The sequence below is a fragment of the Oenanthe melanoleuca genome, chromosome 1 (assembly GCF_029582105.1).
Source record: "Oenanthe melanoleuca isolate GR-GAL-2019-014 chromosome 1, OMel1.0, whole genome shotgun sequence".
In the NCBI taxonomy this organism is placed as follows: domain Eukaryota; kingdom Metazoa; phylum Chordata; class Aves; order Passeriformes; family Muscicapidae; genus Oenanthe; species Oenanthe melanoleuca.
In genome coordinates this window covers 53,066,742-53,085,993 of record NC_079333.1, presented here as the reverse complement: position 1 = coordinate 53,085,993, position 19,252 = coordinate 53,066,742, and the positions used below count along the sequence as shown (strand labels likewise).

Here is a 19,252-nt window from a genome sequence, read left to right as displayed (position 1 = left end):
AAAAGGAAAACCATCCTACATCTGTGGTAGCATTTCCTCTGGCAGGAGTGGGTCAAGTTTTGAACAATGATTCAGGTCCAGCTGAACCATGAGAAAGCTGAGTTTACAGATGACTTGCAGCTTACTGAAACAAACTGTGCTCTTGTCCAAGGTATCTGGCAGAATTATCCCACCAAGAGCTATTTTAGATCTACAACTGTCAGGACTAAATTCTGCCATCTTTTGTAAAATAAGCATACTTGATTTCAGCAATGAGATATTAGACCATCTAGATAGCAACTGCCTTTTTCAGATCTATTTAGCAGTTTTGTCTCAGTCCTGTCAAATCTAAGACATACAAGTCTTTCACACTCTAAGAATCAAAGGCAAGTGGAGATAAAATCCTTTTTATTACAGACTGCTTCCTTCACATGTTTTTTAAGAGGTCATTTCTATAAGTATCATCCATTAAATACTCCAGATCATCTGCTTGATAATGCACAGGACAGTAAACGACTGTGCACAGCAGGCTTTTGTCTGCATTCTCCATCAGACTTGGTCCTTGGAAGGTATTTACACAGGCCAAGGAAAAATCCACCTACCACTTCAGATTAATTAAGGAGCTTGATTAGCTGTGCCACTAACAACTTCCTTCACCATTAAAGTGAAGTTTTATGAAGTAAACCCCAGCAATTAATTAGCTGAATGGGCACACTGTTGTTAATTACACTCTTTGCTCAGCTGCACTAGGAGCTGTCTGCAGGGTGCCATGTCCATACCCACACTCATGGTCTGAAAGTCACTCATCTCCTGGCTTAATTTTGACCCAAAATGCAGCAGATGTAACTTCATGGCATCAAGAGTTTTCGAAGCATGCATGAACATTCCCAATACTTACTCTAAAGCACACACATCAAATTAAGTGGGACTTTTATTTTTCTTAGAAGTACAATCAGAAGAGCTCCATTATACAAATATTATTTCAGCAAATGACTTTTTTAGTTCACCACTATCTCTTGATTCATATTGGCCAGGCAGCACTCACATCCAAATGCTTCAAGCATTGAGGTATTTTGCATGGTGTTTGATGTGGTCATTTATAAATGAAGCAATGAAAAAATAGCTGTGATCATAACCCTAGAAAAGAACATTAAAGCAATCAGCAGAGAACATACAGCTCATGATAAAGCAATCATACTAAGCTCTCTTAAAGGAAATGTAACAACTGGTTTCATCCATTTTAAGAAATACCTGGAATATATATAAAAATGGCAATGGCTACATAACAGGCTAAGTATAGATGAGCACTAGGAAGCCTAACAAACAGAAAGTCCCTTAACCTGCTCAGATCTGGGCCTGTAAGCTAGAGATGGGTAACAGCAAGGGCCAGCTGCAAAGTGAGATGCAATCTGAGAGAACAGTTGCCCTCACAGGCACTGTTCTGGTAACACATCCAAACTAAATCACCAAGTTCTACGAAACACGAAACCCAGGGCAGAGATAAGGGATGCAGCAGAAGGCCATGTGTCACTTTGGCTGCACAGTGACTGCGATATTCATGAAAATGACTAATGCCGTGCTTCAGCCGAGCACCGGCAGCCCGAGTCCCCGCGCAGGGATCAGCCTGTCCAAGCTGGAAGCACGACGGCCCCTAGTGGTGAAGCGCGGCACACCCTCACGGCCCATGCCACTTAAAGTGTCACTTCTCACCCTCCTCCTCAAGCGGCCAGGGACAGACCCACACCGAGAGCATGCCTGCCCCCTTACAGACACTCTCCTCACTGCCTGCTGTACAGAACCAAAAATCACAAACAAGAACCAACAACCAAGGACTGCAGAAGCAACTTGCCTGCTGCAGCCTGAAGACTACAGGGACTTTCCGCTCGGTGCAGGCAGCGATGAAGTTATCAGGCAGTAACTGGCCCGCGGACAGGAACTGGTCATCCTTGCCTTGGTCAATCAAGATGTCGAGACGAGGGCCTGAGTAGGACTTCACAAGCTGTGTAGCATCATATGCCTGCAGAAATAAGAGAGAAATGACATTCAGTTATTTCAGTTTGTCGACCACAGGAAAAGAAGAGAGAGTCCTGGGCAGCGATGATCAGGACACCAAGTTGCACTTTGGAAGAAAAAAAAACAGGGAAATTCTAGGCAACTGAAAAGTAATGCCCATTGCCTTAAAAAGGGCAAATGTATGAGCTTGGTAATTACTAAGCTGGCAGTTTAACTAAACAGCACATCCAGCCCAGGGCTGAATTCCTACAGAATGGAAGAACAGCCATAAAGTCAGTACTAATTCACACCCTTGTGCAGAAACTATAACCTGCTGAAGAAACTTGGTGTCTTGGTGTAATTATTCTGGAAGCTAAAAGTCAAAACACCAGTGTAACACAACTATGCACCTGAGAAGGCATTTAACTTGTAGGTTACCATGATCATTTGACCAAGAAAATTTGGCTCAACTGAGAAACAAAAATTAAAAACTCTAATCATACATGTATCAAAATTTAATTATGATGGGGAACATGTTACCCATGGGGTCCTGTGCTTATTTCATGCTCAAAATAACTCCTTTAAAAAGACAGCAAAATGTTTAAGGCTGTGAAGAAGACCAATCACCAATGGACAGCAAATTCCAAAGTCCTACACCAAGGCATCAGAGCCATCCCTCCAGGATGCCACCAGATCCAGAAATGACACTACAATGGAAATGGGAGCTTGGGCTCAGCCCACTGTGACCATAAGTTATCCTGAACATATTTACATGGCAATTTTAAGCCAAAAGAGAGAGATCAGAGGTTGTTTATCTGTGCCAAAGGCAGATCTAATGTTTTCCTGATGATTTGCTGTTGATCTATTGGACTAGCTTTGCAGAAGTGCTCCAAAACAAGTTAGGGGACAAAAAACAGGTTTTTGGGCGGATGTTTTGTTTTGTTTCACAACAAACCCATTACATTAAGTCTAAGCAATTTTAACTGGTGGTTTCTAAGTACACAAACTACTCTATTAACAATTAGAAAAGCAGAGAACACTCTCCAATTCTGTAAAGTTCTAATCAGAACTGGAAGTCTTCCTAAGACATACTCTCATCCAATTTTACAAGGAATTGAACTGCAGCTTGTGCTTATTTACAAGGAAACATGTACACAAGTACATGGCCACAACAATCCCTTCTAACTTAATTACAGAAATATAGTGCAACCTTTGAGATTAAAAATACTGGGTTGCCCAAATAATGCAGCAACCATGCAGACAAACATTTTTTTATCTTAGCCATTCATATGCAACTATTGATAGCTCATAATTAAGGCTCTGGAGCTAAAACTTGACTTTATCTAGTTTAATGCTGTTCTGCAGGACACCAATTTCCAAGTATCCAACTGGCTCCTCTTGGAGGGCTCCCACAGGCTGCCCCTGCAAGATGTCATGAGGCTCATCAGTCTGAACAGCTTGCAGCAGTTTCTCTCTTCAGGCTACTACAAAAATACACTGCTCATAATTGTTCTCAGCCAGACTTTTCAATCTTCAGAAAACTGAGAAGAATGTAGTTGATTTGATGAGAGACCTGTATCTCATTACATTTTCATAAGCACCATAAGGCAACAGCAAGTCACTCCTGCCAGAAACAAACAATGGTTTGTGCTTAGGGGTGTAGTAAAACAACAGTACCAGCTCATGGGCACTCCAGAGTTTTTTTCCAGGCTCCTGCTGTGATGTATTTACAGATCACTCATTCATCTGTTATTAAAGAACTGGGGCTGCAACACATACCTCCCATTTGCTTGCATCTGGTCCCAGATATCCACCAAGGGCTTTCTTCCCCCACTGACACTGAATTGGGTTGCAGATTGGAGCAAATGCTGACACCGACTGTTCAGAAAGCAGCAAAAAAACCAAAAACAAAACTATGTAACAATGAGCTAGAGCAAATGAAACTATTTATACATGTAATGCCCTCAAAGAGCACAGTATTATGTTTTCTTCTGTCACATCTACAGAAATCTATATATAGGCATTAGTGTACCTCATATAAGCTATACTTCATCTTACTTTGTACTTCCCAGGATTCTTCAGAGCAAGAATAAGAGCTCCATGACCTCCCATGGAATGCCCAAAAATAGACATCCGTTCAGGGTCAGTTGGAAAATTGGCATTTATTAGTTTAGGCAGCTGTAAAGGAAACAAAAGCATAATAAAAACGTTAAAGCAACTTGAGTATGCTTAAGAAAAAAGCACACAACTAACAAACTTTTAATGCCACTGAAACCAAATGCCATCTCTGGTTCTAGTCTGACATTTGTGATCATGGCCTGAAAGCAACTTGAAGGGGAATGTGATACCAAAAGGAAACAGTTCAGCTGATAATAAGTAACTCAAAGTATCTCTATAGAAATTTCCCATAACCTTGTAACACAAGAGATGGGAATTTCCAATGATGGAACCACCCCCCTTACCAGCAACCAATCTTACCCAGCAACACCTGGAGAACCCAGCAGCAAAGTTACCTCATCCTTTATGTAGGAATACATCCTGTAGTTTGTTTTCCAAGGATCTTCAGTGGCATCCACATAAAAACCAGCACCAGTGCCAAAATCCCAGCTTTCATCTTCTCCTTCAATATTGCAGCCACCTAGCATGAAAAATCTTTCCTTTACTACATGTTCAGAATTGGAGAACCTGTCATACAAATCAGACTCAGAACACAAGTTCCTCAATCGTATCTCTAGCCCTTCAACTATAAGACAATTCAGACTTTAATTCATTAGTACAATGTTTTCAAGTGTTATTTCAACACTTTCAAAATTACACTTATAAAATGACACTTATGTAATACCTACCTAGATACATCCAATTTCAGTATCTCTTCATAAATAAATATAGCATATACATATCTCCTAAATTAGTTCTGTAAAACTTTGTCCATTTTACACAGAAACTTAACCAAAAGTTAGCACTTGTTAATTGGTGCTACCAATTAACAACATCTTGTATGCAAAAAGTTTCTCTTCAGTACCTTGGAGATGGACAAAAACTCAAAGTCCTGCCAGGCAATGAAGGCATAATGCTCATTATGCTAAAAAAAACTTTCAGGAAGCCTTGAAAAAAAGAAATCTGAAAAGGAATCTGTATAATATTGCTCAGTATACCTGTCTGGAAAAACAAACACCTTCAAAGTAGGAAAAGTAAAGTCTATCAAGGCCTGACAGAGGGTCTGTAATGAAAATATTTAATGATTTCATACAGTCTTTTTCCCCCATCCAGATACATCTCCTGGCTCCTGGAAGGTAATTCTCATGCATTATACAATTAAAATATATATGCAGGCATTTTCAATACCTCTCAGCTCATTATTATATTTTAATTGCTTTTCACTTGTTTCCCAAAAAGCACAAACAGATTTAAGAATTTCTGAGGTCTCTGAGCCAAAATTTAAGATTATAATATGAAGCTCATACCAAAACTCATTTAAATAATAGAGCAATCCTTATCAGTTATTATGCTAAAAGGCAAGAGAGAAGCTGCCATGAAGGACTTAAAAAGAAAATGGACAAAGCAATGGCCTATGCAAAGACAGTTACACATTGACACAATTGACACAGATACTACCAAAAACAAGTTCCAGTACAGTTATCCAATATGAATAATGCAAAGGTTAATTGATCATCTCTAGCCTGCAGCAAATAGCAACAATGAAGTGTTAAGTTCATATATCCACAAGTTTTGCTCTTCTGTCCCTCTTCTTCATTAGAAACATTTACATTCTTTGACCTGACACAACTTCAAAACCTAAATGTAAAAAATACTTTATGGAAAGAACATCCCTTCTTTACCATATTGCCAGTAGTCAGATGTAACCCACTGAAGCTTGGGAAGTATTAGAAGGCTGGCACTTTTGTTTATAGCACTCATGGGACTGTGGCAGAATTAAACAAATATGAAACATAAAACAGTGAATCTCAGTATTTCCAATAACTGTAGATCCACCATTCTCTGATTTCCCATGCCATAAGCTCAGCCTTATACAAATAATAGCACATCATTTAAAAAATCAATTCATCAGTAGTCTGTTGTAGCTGCAGGGGAGAAGGGTTTCTAGATTGCTTTTCAAGTGTTGTAATCCTCTGAAGGCATGTATTTAATTTGCTGCAGAAGACAGAATACAATTAAGAGCAAGCATTGCATCTTTGTTGGCAACAGAGTTCTGCAGGTTTTATAGGGTCTCAGCAAGGCACACAAAATGTCAGCAAGAATTCTAATAACACATATTTCTTGTTTCCCTTTTCTTCCCTCACCTTGTCTGTGCTGAACTCTATTAGCCCTTTGTTCTAGTTTTAGTGCCACAACAGTAAGAGTTTCAAATGTCAAACCCTCACTACCCTGTTATTAAGAGTGCACGCAATGTAATCTAGTGAACAATGCAAGATGCAGAGGTCAAGTTCTGACTCAGGGGAGCAACACACTTCTCAGCACACTGCATCCCCCATTCTCTGAGGGTAGAGAGCACTTCAGTGCAATGACTGCTGCCACTCTCTTGTTGAACTTACGTGGGCTCGTGTCTGGTGCCACCACAATAAGGCCGTGCTCAGCAGCCGCTTGTTGAAACGCAGCTTTCGTTATAAAATTCTGTTCTGTGCAGGTCAACCCTAGGGAAAGAAAAGTATCACTGGTTACCCATTGCTTGTGGCATACTGGTTTCAAAACTCTTTTTGACAGAAAAGGTTGTGAAAAACAAGGATTCCTATCTCCATAAACATGGCAGATGTTTTCATTAGGCTCAACAATACTTAACAATCCACAGAAACACAGTTGTAGTGTCCCACCTAGACACACTAACAGTGATCAAAACCAGAGCAAGTGCACCCTGTATCCCCTGGAGCACCCACCCATGCAGTGCCTACTGCCTTCAAGTACTGTGAATTTAAACCCACTGAGCACAGGCACTTGCTAGGGCTGACACTGTTAACTTCTGACACCTAATCCTGCAACTACATTTTTCTTTGTACTGTCATCTCACCTGTTTGCATTACAGAATCACACATGGTCTGACTAATTCTATATACAGAATAAAGGGCTCATAAGCACCCTGGTTCCAAAACTCACAGCAATACACGCCTTTTGTACAGCAGTAGATCAAAATAAAGTACAATTACAAATAAACTACCTTTCACACAAATATTTCGATTTTTCTTCACTACACAATTTGAGAGGAGTTAATGATTCTAGTTTTCTCTGAGGACAAGTTGCCAGTAACCTAATCTGACTAATACACTGCCCAGGACAAAACAGTTTACATTCAATAAAATAAATGTGCTGCATGGCTTAGAGATCTTCAGACAATTTTGATGTTCCTAACTTCAAGTATAAACATTTTTACCCAGTCCACTGTCACAACACAGATCAGACACACCAGCTATTTTGTGAAATGAATATATACAAGGAACACAAGTCTCCACACTAACAGTCCAGTCTCCAACTTTCCAAACAAGTCTCAATAAAGCAACTCCTCAAATTACAGAACAGAGTTTCTGCTTTTTATTTTGAATAAAAGAAAAAAGAAAAGGATTTAATGAATTAAATTTTGATGAGACAACTTCACTCCTGTTGCACAAGCCTATTCAGCCTCTGGCCCTTTATGATCCCACAGGTTTACTTCACACTAGACATGCTTGTGCTAAGGCAGCTGACAGCACCTCTCTTTTCAAGTTTACCAGTTGCTTCCTGCAAAGTTGTACTTGGAATGAGTCCACAAGACAAACGTGCAGGCTTCCATTGGCTCTTTTCACATCCCTACTCTGTTAGCTGAAGCAGTTTTTAAAAATAAAGGAAAGCAGGAGGTGTCCCAAAAGGAAGGCCTTACAGAACCTTTACATATATATATATATACTTTGGAACAAAAGGTATGAACATTTTAGAACAAAAGAGTAGAACACTTTGAGCATTTTAGAACAGAGTTTGATAGGCTGCAACAAGCTGCAACATAATTTATCACAGTACACTCAAACTAAGTATGCCTTCCAAAAGATGAGTTTCTGTAGAACCCAAGAGCTGCCACTGCAGTACCCCTACATTAAGTTTTCAGTAACTGTAGTGCAGTAGTTTAAAAATAATTAAGATTGTATTTTTAAAGTTACTAAGATCCATATTACTTACCCGAGAGCCAATACAGCACAGGACACTTCCCAGTTTCTGCTTTTGGAGGCAAGTAGATTCCAAATTTCATTTTGCATTTTAGTTCTGCACTGTATTAAAAAATACTTCTTGTTATCACCACTACTTAATCAACAAGGTCACTAACATTAAAAAAAGGAATCAGTGGATCAGTGCATTTCATTCAAAAGGAGATCTGGTCAGTGAATTGTAACAACTAAATTAAAGGAAGGGAAAATCAATTTTTAAACTCAGCCTTAGACTCTAAATTTGGCAGCAGCTAACTTTTCAACCTTGTTCTGAATATACTTAAAACAGAGACTTATAAATAAGCCACATTTTCACAGTGCTGCTAACCAAGAACAGGTTGAAAATTGAATTTTGAGTCCCAGCAATATTTAGCTTGAGCTTTGGTTATCAATTGCAAAGTAATTTTTACTGAAGAACACATCCACATGACTTGCACGACATAAAATGTTCAGCATGTGCCAGAAAGCGAAGTTTTCAATCTACTAAGTCTACAGACCAATTAGTAGCTCAATTAATACTAAAGCCTAAAACAATCAATAAGCTCTTATCTAAGCACAACTGATGATTTTATTTTTATTTGGATCAATATTTTTTTTAAAAGCTTGGGTTTTTGTACACCTTCATCAAACAAGAATCTATTCACTGAGTCACTGCTCACAGCACTTTTCCAGAGCACACAGAAGATATCCAACAGTGAGTGGAACTTTGCATACACAGTGTTCTCTATGCTGCAAACACACAGTTTGGATCTCTGTGATGCAAACAGGTCAACCCAAAGTAATGAAGCTTAATTTTCAAAAATAAAAATACTAGCTTCCCACCTCAGCTTTGCAGCACTAAGTATACTAGATTATGTTAAACATTAACACAGAAATTCGAGAGCACAGCCAAAGCAGCAGTAGACATTATTCCTGACTGAAATTAATGAAATTAGGATATTAGTGAGAGCATGCTGTCTTCCTGCAGACTGACAGGATGGATTCACTGCCCCAAGCTAAGTGATGTATACCTGTCATGTTCAAACACCTTCTGGAAGCCTTCAAAGCATTTGTTGCTGGAAACCTGTTTCAGTGCCATGATTTTAACTGGGAAAAAAAAGAGAAAAAAAAAAAAAAAAAAAGTAAAATAAAAGGAGAAAGTTAAATTTGAAAATAAAACAATCCTGGTCTTAGATTTTTTGAGAACAGAAGAGGTGAATACAACTTGTAGTATCTTTGCTTAATGTTACTGTTTCTCAGAAGAATTTCCTGCACGTGCTTTCTGATCTTTCATTACCTTTCAATTTCCCAACAAAAAAGGGGTAGGAGAGGCTGAACTCCTGTGAGCAGAATGGGCAAAGCCTACCTGCTTTTCTACAGACCCACATCTCCAATGACCTTTACCTCAGGACTAACTGTGGCTTGCTCTTTGGCTACCAAACAAGCATTCCCACGTGCTGTGGTTTACCCTGAGCTCCCTGTGCCAGGCTGTTACCTGCACAATTACCATGCAGGAGAAAATCCATTCCTTCTCATGTGTGACAGTATCCAGCCACTAGCTACCATAATACTGAGCCTTATTCTCACCTTTGATGAGGTTAATTACCACGTTCTAAGAGACAGCAGAAACACAGGAGCAGAAGGCTTATTTCACAGCAAACAGTATGAAAAATACCAGTAAAGGGGAGTCATGGGAGCTTTGGAACAGCTGGCAGCACAAGTGTGCTAAGGGAACTCGGGGAGCTGACACAGAAGTGGACGCTGTCAGCTTGCACAGGGGCAGTAAGGCCAAGCAGGCAGCTGAAAGGTGAACAGACTGCAGGTCACAGAATCACAGAATATGCTGAGCTGGAAAGGACGGCCAAGGATCATCGAGTCCAACCCCGGCGCTGCACAGCACCATCCCCAAGAGTCACACCATGGGTCTGAGAGCATTGTGGAAATGCTGACTGAGTTCTGCCAGGCTGGTGCTGTGACCACTGCCTGGGGAGCTGTTCCAGTGACCAAACACTCTCTAGGCGAAGAACCTTTTCCTGATATCTTACCTAAACCTCCCCTGACACCACTCCAGGCCATTCCCTCGGCTCCTGTCACCGGCACACAAGAAAACCCTGAGGGAAACCCAGGTAACAAGTGCCTAAACGCAAACGCTCCCTCCCTCACAGCTGCGCGCTCCCGCGGGCCCGGGGCCAGCAGAAGCAGCACCCGGGGGCTCAGGGCTGTCCCCGCGGGCCCGGGGCCAGCAGAAGCAGCACCCGGGGGCTCAGGGCTGTCCCGCAGGCCCGGGGCCAGCAGAAGCAGCACCCGGGGGCTCAGGGCTGTCCCCGCGGGCCCGGGGCCAGCAGAAGCAGCACCCGGGGGCTCAGGGCTGTCCCCGCGGGCCCGGGGCCAGCAGAAGCAGCACCCGGGGGCTCAGGGCTGTCCCCGCGGGCCCGGGGCCAGCAGAAGCAGCACCCGGGGGCTCAGGGCTGTCCCCGCGGGGCCGGGCCCGAGGGCCGCGTTACCGCCATGCTCGGCAGCAAGGCCCGGCCCGGGCCGATCCTGTCCGCACAGCCCGTCCTGCTCGCTGCGCCACAGCTCTCTCCCTCCCGCGCCTCCAGTTCCACTCTCCGGCCCTCGCAGGGGCCACCGCTCCCCTGCGGCCAGGCCCGCACTGCCCGGCCCGTTCCCGCTGCCATTCCCGCTGCCGATCCCGCTGCCTTACCGCGGCGGAGCGGCGGGAAGGGGCGGCCGCAGCGCGGAGGCGGCTCCCGCTCCGCCCCCGCCCGCCATGGCAATGCCAGGCCCGGCCTCCGCCCCGGGGCTCCGACACGCCAGGTCGTAAGCATGTCCTTAAAAACGGCCCCTCTGTGATGTTTATATACTTTGAAGCATAATCAAGAAAGGAGATTTATTCCGTGGAACAGCAGCGAACAAGCTCTAATTGATGCCCCCGTGCTAGAAAGGCAAATTGCCTGTCGGTAGAATTGCCGTGTTAAATTTTAGGGCTTGGCACGTTTCAGTGGTCTGAGATCTAGGGGCAGCTTAGCAAAGCCTGGGGACAGGGGTGTGCTGCTGATAGAGGGCACAAAGAACGCAGAATTCACGGGCCACAAGGATGTTTGGCAGAACTCCTAGGACAGGGAAGAAAATAAAGAAAACTCATTAACTGTGCTGAATTCAGCTCTAATTGGGCAGAATGCAATTCTAATGGGGAGGTCGTGACCATCGACTCACAACTCACTAACTCAAGAAACCCGCCAGAAAATCCATAATAGTGAACTATTCAAAGCAGTGTTTCTGTTCGTGTCACTGTCCCTTGTCCATTTCAAGGGGGAAATAACTTCTTGCAATGGCCTGAGCTGGCACCACTGCATTGCTGCATTCCAGGTGTTTTACTTCCCCTCGGGATTTCAGAGTTCTTCATAGCATGTGCCACCAGACAAACTGCCGATTTTATATTAAATCCAAATTTGGGGGTAGGTATTTTACACCTCACCTGCAATATCACAAAGTAACTTCGTTACTTGTTATTTGGCAGTGTTTCATCTTATTCATAACAGAAATTATCCCACTTTCTGCTGAGCTTTTATTATTTATTTCTTTATTTATTAGTTTACAGTTAAACATGCCTGTTGGTTGTCAAAAAATGTCCTCAACAAAGCTGCCTCCTACTTTGTAATCTTGTACCATGTACTGCATTGGCAGTAACTATTTTTGCCTATAATATTTTACAGTCTTCACTTTTCCAATTCCTTTTATATTTTTGATGCCTAATTCTAACAATGTACAGTACCGACAATTTTTCCCCCCATTATTTTTTATTCTTCCCCAGCAGATCCATTTGGACCACAGCTGCTGGACCTCAGGCCTGGACCTTGCATCCTGTCTTCCAGAGCAGCTTTCCTACCCTGCCTCTGTATTTGGATGCAGTTGGTAAAAATAGTCTGTCTCTCAGCTGTTTAAACCTCCTCGTCTCAACTTCTCTTCTTCAAGCTGTGATTAAGTTGCCATCAATCAAATTCAATTATGTTTCTTCACTACTCAAATGCTCTTCAGGTTGTTCCTTCCATCTCTATGTGTGCATTTTGTAGCTCCCTAAATGTCTCTCACTAGCAAGATATGCCCAGTTAGTTATTTGAACTGAACTGTAGCCAGTCTGTTTTCTCATATATATGTATTTATAGGCAGCTGTTTTTACACACACCTCATTTTCCCTATTATCTGCAATTTTTTTCTCTATTTATCTACTGTCAGTATGAAATCTGCCTAACTCAGGCAGTGATACTGATAAGATATTGATGTGTTTGTGCTCTTCCTATCCAAGTCCATTAGATAACCTCTGCCCTATTTACTGCCATTTCAGAGTGATAGATTCAGAAGGATTCACTTCAGCACCTGCTGATGAGTTTCCCCATGCCTCCCCACATCTCCATGTCAAGATGTATGCATTATTTTTATGTCTTTTCAGTCTGTGATGGTTTTGAAACCAAAACCAGTGAGAGACTCGAAGTCAGAAATATAATTTAATAGGGGGGGAAAAAAGAGAAAAATAAAATACATGCAATAGTACAAAAGAAAAACCACTGACAGAGTCAAAATACAACCTGACACCCTGCTAGTTAGGGTGGTGGTAGCAGTCCAGATGAAGTGGTCTTCTTGAAGTAGTGATCCTAGTAGCTCTTGTCCTCTGAAAACAAGTGGGTAAGGGCTGCAGGGCTGCTTTGGTGTTCTCAGTTTTTTTATCTAGGTAGAAAGGGCTTAGCTGCTCCCCCTGGGTGGATCATCTCACAATGGGATGATATAATTTTATCAGTCATGCAAGTGGCACTCAATGGCCCATTAACAGAAAATATGTTCTTGGAGGAAGGGTGGGTTGTGGGAAAGATAAAGAATCACTGCCCCACCTGGTTTTAACAGATGGTGATTGAATACATACTTTTGGGTATATCTTGGGTATATATATCTAGGACACAGTCAAAAATGACTGAACATAGATGCATAGGTAGATTATGTGAGGGCTGTGTCTCAGTCCTCCAGAGAGCTGTTTCCATGGCACAGAGCTGACACAGCAGCATAGTGTTAAGAACAGTGTAAGGCAGAGGGAGCCAAGCTGGTGCAGTCTCTTCTGTGCTGTGGGATAGATCTTTCTAGTATCTTTTGTTATGCACATTTGTTTAATCTTAATTCCATTTCTGTATCCTTTCAGACAGCATCTGCAGTTCTCACCTGTGAATTAATTTTGTTTACATTCTTCCTATCATTTCAGATTCTCTAAAAAATACCAGATGTGAGACAGGCTTCTTTTCCTTCATCATTAAAAAGCTTCTCATATGGTACAGCAGGGCAACCAGTAGAAATGAGGATATTAAAAGAATAACATATATTCACTTTGGAAAATCTTTTGGCTTATGTACTCTTGCTTTATTTATTACTTTATTATATTCTAGTACAGCACATAATGTTTCAACATACTTTCTCTATGTTCCCCTTACACAGAAAGTGCTTTCTACCATCTTACCACTGATCTCATCCAGTGATGAGATATGATTTCACATCATCTACCTAGAATTTCTCTTGGTATCAGTAAGATACCAAGATTCTGTCAGAAAGGCTTTTGCCATTTCACCATCTTTTCTATACTTGGGGAAACATACCATTAGATTCAACACGCTCCAACACATTTTCTGTAAAGCTTCCAGCAAGAAGCTTCCACAGTGTAGCCAAACAACCTGTATGTCTTAAGTTTATGGCACCAAATTTTTCCTTTCCCAATTTCTTTGCAGTAAGTGCAGTCCTTCCCTCAGCCATGAGGGAATATCTTTATGGTAGTCTGAATTAAGAGTGGTGGTTACTAGATTCCTCCTGCCTGCTTTTCAGTCATTTTTTCATCAACTTTTTGTATGTGATCTCATCATCACTTTGGTTATTCAGAGCTCTGAATTCACATTTCAATGTTGGCTTTGCCAAGACTTTATTATATATATATATATATTATATGCTGTTCTTTTCTGTAAAGAACTTATCTGGTGTTCTCTCTAGCAATTGATTATAATTAAGTCTTTTAGAACTCTAATGTCATACTTATCAAAATTATCTTAGACTGTCTTATGCCATGCTATCAGCCATTTTCAAGAAACATATACGCTTGCAACGGTATCATCCCTCAGCTTATTTCATGCTGGCTGTATTGACACAACCTGTTTCAAGTCTTTAGCTTTTCAAGGAAGAAAGTTTGCACAGGGAAAGGGAGAATTTTCTGCACAACTGTATCATTATTGATTATCTTTGTTATTTCCCCTTCCTTCTACATCCATATATCTTTTATTTCTAGATGGAAGTAAGAACTGAGTTTCTTTTCTTTCTTTCTTTTTTTACACACCCTCACTTTCTTTATCTGTGTCCAGAGGGCTTTTTTCTGCTTTGTTCTATTTCTTGATTTCATTATTTCCTTTCTGTTCATTAATGTGTCATTTGAGTCCCTAGGTCTTTTGGGGACACAGCACTGTGCTTTGGTCTTGCTTGTACTGTAATCCCAGTTACACAGCTCCCCTGACTCGTCTTTCACTTGGCTTTATCTTGGCTTGGTGCTTCTGCAGCACTGCACTGGGGGTCAGGAATGGCCTCAATAGCTCTGAGCTGCTATGAGACTGAGCATGTTAATAAACCCTCTTTGCAGGGAGGCTGTGGAAAATATATACACAGAAGATTTGCAGTTGCTGAAACAAGTCATTTGTGATAAGAAAATAGAAGAAGTAATGTATCGGGTTTTTTTAAATTCTTTGTCCCTGGAGCAGTTAAAGTACTTAAAAGTTTTTCAAAGAAAAAAAAACCCCAATCATCCTTCTTTTATTACAGTAATGTAAGAAATATTAGTAATATTTTCTTATCACTTCAAAAAAATGGAAAATTAAGCACATTACAACTGACATTAAATCCAGTGAGGAATATGATCCTGATAATTCTGACAGAAAGTATTTTCCTCTTAATGTGTTACAATTAAAAATGAAGAAGTCTTGTTTTTTCATAGTAAATTAATTACACACATTTGTATTATGTCTTTTATTTTCTGTTTCTTTCTAGTACAGATTAATTTTGAACCTATGAAGAGTCTGCTCATTTGAGAAATTTTTCCACATACAGTTTTAACTTTCACATTTATTTACTGAGCCCTTGAGGCTGGTATTTTAAATTCAGATATTCAAGTAAACTTTGATGTATAATTGCAGCTAAGGAAAGATATTGGCTGATAGGAATGTAATAGTGAAGATCTGGTTCGGTACATGCCAAAGGACATATTTAAATTCAATTTAAGCCAATAAATAATATAGTAGAACATCAGGGCTTGTTTTATTAATGAGAGCTGCAAGGAGATATGGAGGCATAAAAGCCATTTGTTTAGGCTTGTGGTTGCCTTTCCAAGGGAGACAGACTTTTCTTTAGGTCTTGTGGAATAAGTTAAGATCAGCTGACATGCCTTGATCCCTACATGAGCCTTGAAGTAATATATATATACAGCAGACTTTTCTTCTTAGTCTTGGTGGACAGTTCAGGCCACAGACTTGATGTCATTTGTCAAAATTAGGGTTGAAGTGTTCATGTGTATCATAAAGTCTTCCTGTGGGGATTACTTAAATCTGTTATAATGAAGTAAGACAAAGTCCTACAAAATTACAATAAAAGATTACTTTAAAGACCATGGTTTTTAGAAAAGCTGAGGAAAAACCAGTAATTTATTGCTGTCAAAGAGGAGTACAGTAACATGCCAACATGGATTTTGGAACAACTGGCATCCCCATCAGAAAGAATATTTTTTCAATAATATATATGATTCCTAGAGGAAGTACAGGCAATGAAAAGGTCAGAAGATTCCAAATAATTTAAGATGAAAAAGTAAATGTAGATGCTTATATTGCACAAAGACAATTAGCAAAAAACTTGATTGATCTGAATTTTACGAAAAGATAAGTCTCCTGAAAGTTTAGAAGAATAAACCTTGAAGGGAACAAGTTTTCAGTCACTAATATAGGGATTATTTAGTTATAATTAGTGTCTAGAAACATCTAAATTAGTGTCTAAAAGATCAATAAAGCTAAGGGCAGGTCAGCCTTACCACCGCTTCCAGGAAAATAATGGGTCAGATCCTCCTGGGAGCCGTTTGCAGTACACAAAGAACAAGAAGGTGGGTTGGAATAGCCAGCATGGATTTGCTGAGAGCACAGCACACCTGACCAGTCTAGTTACCTTCTGAAGAGAATTCTGCTTCAACAGACAAAGCAGGAGCCGTGGGTACACTTTAGCAAGGGCTTTGAAATAACTTCTGATAGTCTCCTTGTCTCCTTTAACAAGATTGGGGAAATATGAGCTCGATTAGTGGATAATAAGGTGGGTGGAAAATTGGCTTCATTGCTGGGCTCAGGGGATATTGATCAGCAGTCCAGAGTCCAGCTGTCAGAGTGACACTGCTCAGGGATCGATAGAAGAGACAGGACTGTTCAGTGTCTTTATTAATGACCTGGGTGATGAGGTGGAGTACAGTCTGAGATATGTAGGTAGGAGAAAGCCAGTTTATATTACTCCCTGCAGTAACAAAGATAAAAAGAGAAGGATAATAGGTCTTTGGGAAAAGAGGAGACTTCAGTTCAGAAACATATTCTGGAGTTCTGGAAAAAAGAATCTCTGTTGCAGTAAGGAAGGGGCTATGGATAATATAGGTCACTATTGATAATACAGCTCATTGAAAAAATAGGAAAGAACTTATTGCTGTTGACAGTGGCCAGGTCCACAGTGCAAAGCACTGTACAACAGCCTATTGAATCAAATCTTCTCACCTGAAGGGTTCACTGTCTACAAGAGGGGAAGGGGAAAAATAATTTCTGTGGAGAGCAGAAATGTTGACTTCCAGAGTGCAGTCATGATGATTACACTCCTGTGGAAACTTCATCCTTTCTTTTATGCATAGTTATAGGCAGCCACTCCAAATATTTTGATGGAGAAACTGTTGGACTAGTCTGCTTCTGAATCCTGAAATTTTCTGCCTTTATTTGACCCTGAATAGTTCCATCACTTTCAAAAAATTTCTGAAGTAGGTATCCTGCCTTGGATGAATTTTCAGGTCTTTTGTGCTGCTTCCCAAATGGTGGTAATTTTTTTCTCATGAGGAGTTTAAGAGAGGAATTTTAAGATAATCTGTCTTTCTTTGGGTCATTCAGGGTCTCACAACTGCTGTACTTCATCTCAAGAAGTGCCTTTATAAACTCCTTTTGATCCATATTTTTGCTGGTTTTGCGAACTTAAAGTAAGTAAACATGGCTCATTTCAAACATATTGATAAGCTAAATGTATTCTCTTTCAATCAACATTGAAATTGTCAATTCAAATGAAATAGAAACAGGTAAAACAGGAAGGGAGTTTTCCAAAGGACATAACAAATTATGATATGCTGGAGCCTACATAGAGAGGTCTAGTAATACTGCAGTAACACTGAGTAGATTTGCAGGTCAGGGATCTTATGTCGTACATTTCACCTTGTGGTATGTTGCATATTTGCAGCTAAAACAATCTGAGTCCCTATGTCTGACTTGTGAAAAATAAAGCTTTGTATGCTTTTTTCTACACATTATATAGATCGATGAAATCTTAAGATTAGAGCAAGGGTTTGAAGGAATTACTTAACAGCTGTACCACTTTGATATGTGTTACCATTGCAAACAAGAGCTTGCATGCTGTAAGATCAGTTGGAGGAGTAAATTTATTCTGGTTTTACGACAGGGAAAGCGAAAACTATTAAAATCCGTTTGAGGTTCTTCTTTCAATGCTGTTTGTGAAAGAGAATGCCGACAATAGATGGCACTGTGGTTATTTCTGTCTGTGTAGTGGTGCCGCGCTGTGCGTGCTGCTCTGGCGGTGGGGCTGACCCGGGCTGGACACAGGTGCCCACCAAACCCCCACTCCTCTCCCCGCCAGGCAGGGCAGAGGAAACACAAGGAAAGTTCTCAGGTCGAGATAAGGGGAGGAAGAGATTACTCACCAATTACTGTCATTGGCAAACAGACTTGGCTTAGGGAAATTCGTTTAATTTATTGCCAATCAAATCAGAGTAGTCTAATGAGACATAAGAGCTAAATTTTAAAACAGCTTCACCCCTCCACCCCCTCCCTTTTTCCTGGGCTTTACTTCCCTCCTGATGTTCTCTACCTCTTCCAGTGGTACAGAGGGATGGGGAATGGGAGCTGTGGTTAGTCATTACACGTGGTTTCTGCTGTTCTTTCCTCCTCAGGGAGGGTACTCCTCACACTCTTCCCCTGTTCCATCGTGGGTTCCCCCCCCTCTGGAGACAGTCCTCCATGAACTTCTCCAACATGCATCCTTCCCTCGGGCTGCAGTTCCTGATGAACTGCTCCGTTGGGGTCAAAAGCCCTGCCAGCAAACCTGCTCCAGAGGGGCTCCTCTTCTCCACTGCCCCTGGTATCTGCTGAGCTGTTCCTTTCACATGGTCTCACTCCTCTCTCTGGCTGCAATGGAAATGCTTTACCCACTTCTTAAATCTATTACCCCACTGGCACCATAGTGGCGGCTGCGGGGCTTGGCCAGAAGTTTGTCCATCCTGGAGTTGGCTGGCACTGGATCTGTCAGATATGGCAAAACTTCTGGAAGCATCTCACAGAATCCATTCCTGTAGCTTCCTCACTTCTGAAGTCTTACCATGCAAACCAATACAGCTTATTAATTTTAATCTTATAGTTCTACTTCTTAGTGAAATTAATTTAATTGTCTTTCTCCTATTGCAAATACATTGTTTCTGAGACCAAAAATTATTGAGCTGTATGTACTTACCTAAAGAATACATCTCCAATAGAAGGATGGCTGTCCTTAGAAAAAGAGAATGATTACAATGCCTCATTTTGGAGCAGTTTACTGAGATAGTTAAATTCTGTAACATGCTTTTTCTTTTTGTCCAGCAAAATATGTAAAATTACTTTAGCCTTCAGCAGACATTGTACTGAATATTTATGGGATAAATAAAACCAAACCAAATTAGCTGCTTAAGACAAAGCTCCAGTTTATAAAACAACTGATGGCATTTGAATATTTTAATCTGCTTTACTAGCAGTGCAATCAGACAAAACAGTAAAGCA

At 40.9% G+C, this 19,252-nt stretch overlaps 1 protein-coding gene and 1 long non-coding RNA gene across 5 annotated transcripts in view; one reads left to right on the top strand and one right to left on the bottom strand.

The window, feature by feature from the left end:
• Positions 1–892: 892 nt before the first annotated feature.
• ESD (esterase D) lies at positions 893–10,946 on the bottom strand. Of its 4 annotated transcripts, none has more exons than XM_056505945.1 (9): positions 10,840–10,946; positions 9,167–9,242; positions 8,131–8,219; positions 6,525–6,623; positions 4,485–4,609; positions 4,030–4,149; positions 3,751–3,849; positions 1,829–1,996; positions 893–1,116 (listed from the first exon to the last, which is right to left on the bottom strand). In XM_056505945.1, the coding sequence occupies exons 2-9, from the start codon at positions 9,232–9,234 to the stop codon at positions 1,036–1,038; spliced, it is 849 nt and encodes a 282-aa protein (XP_056361920.1). In that variant the 5' UTR covers positions 9,235–9,242; positions 10,840–10,946; the 3' UTR covers positions 893–1,035. The 4 variants fall into 4 exon arrangements, with proteins under 4 accessions (XP_056361920.1, XP_056361929.1, XP_056361911.1 ...); XM_056505954.1 differs by lacking the exon at positions 10,840–10,946 and adding an exon at positions 10,640–10,834; XM_056505936.1 differs by lacking the exon at positions 10,840–10,946 and adding an exon at positions 10,181–10,811.
• Positions 10,947–11,953: 1,007 nt separating this feature from the next.
• Positions 11,954–19,252, top strand: part of LOC130260481 (uncharacterized) — a 28,169-nt gene continuing 20,870 nt past the window's right edge. The window contains exons 1-2 of the long non-coding RNA XR_008841791.1: positions 11,954–12,046; positions 17,327–17,412. This is a non-coding gene — a long non-coding RNA (uncharacterized LOC130260481). The remainder of the gene's footprint in view (positions 12,047–17,326; positions 17,413–19,252) is intronic.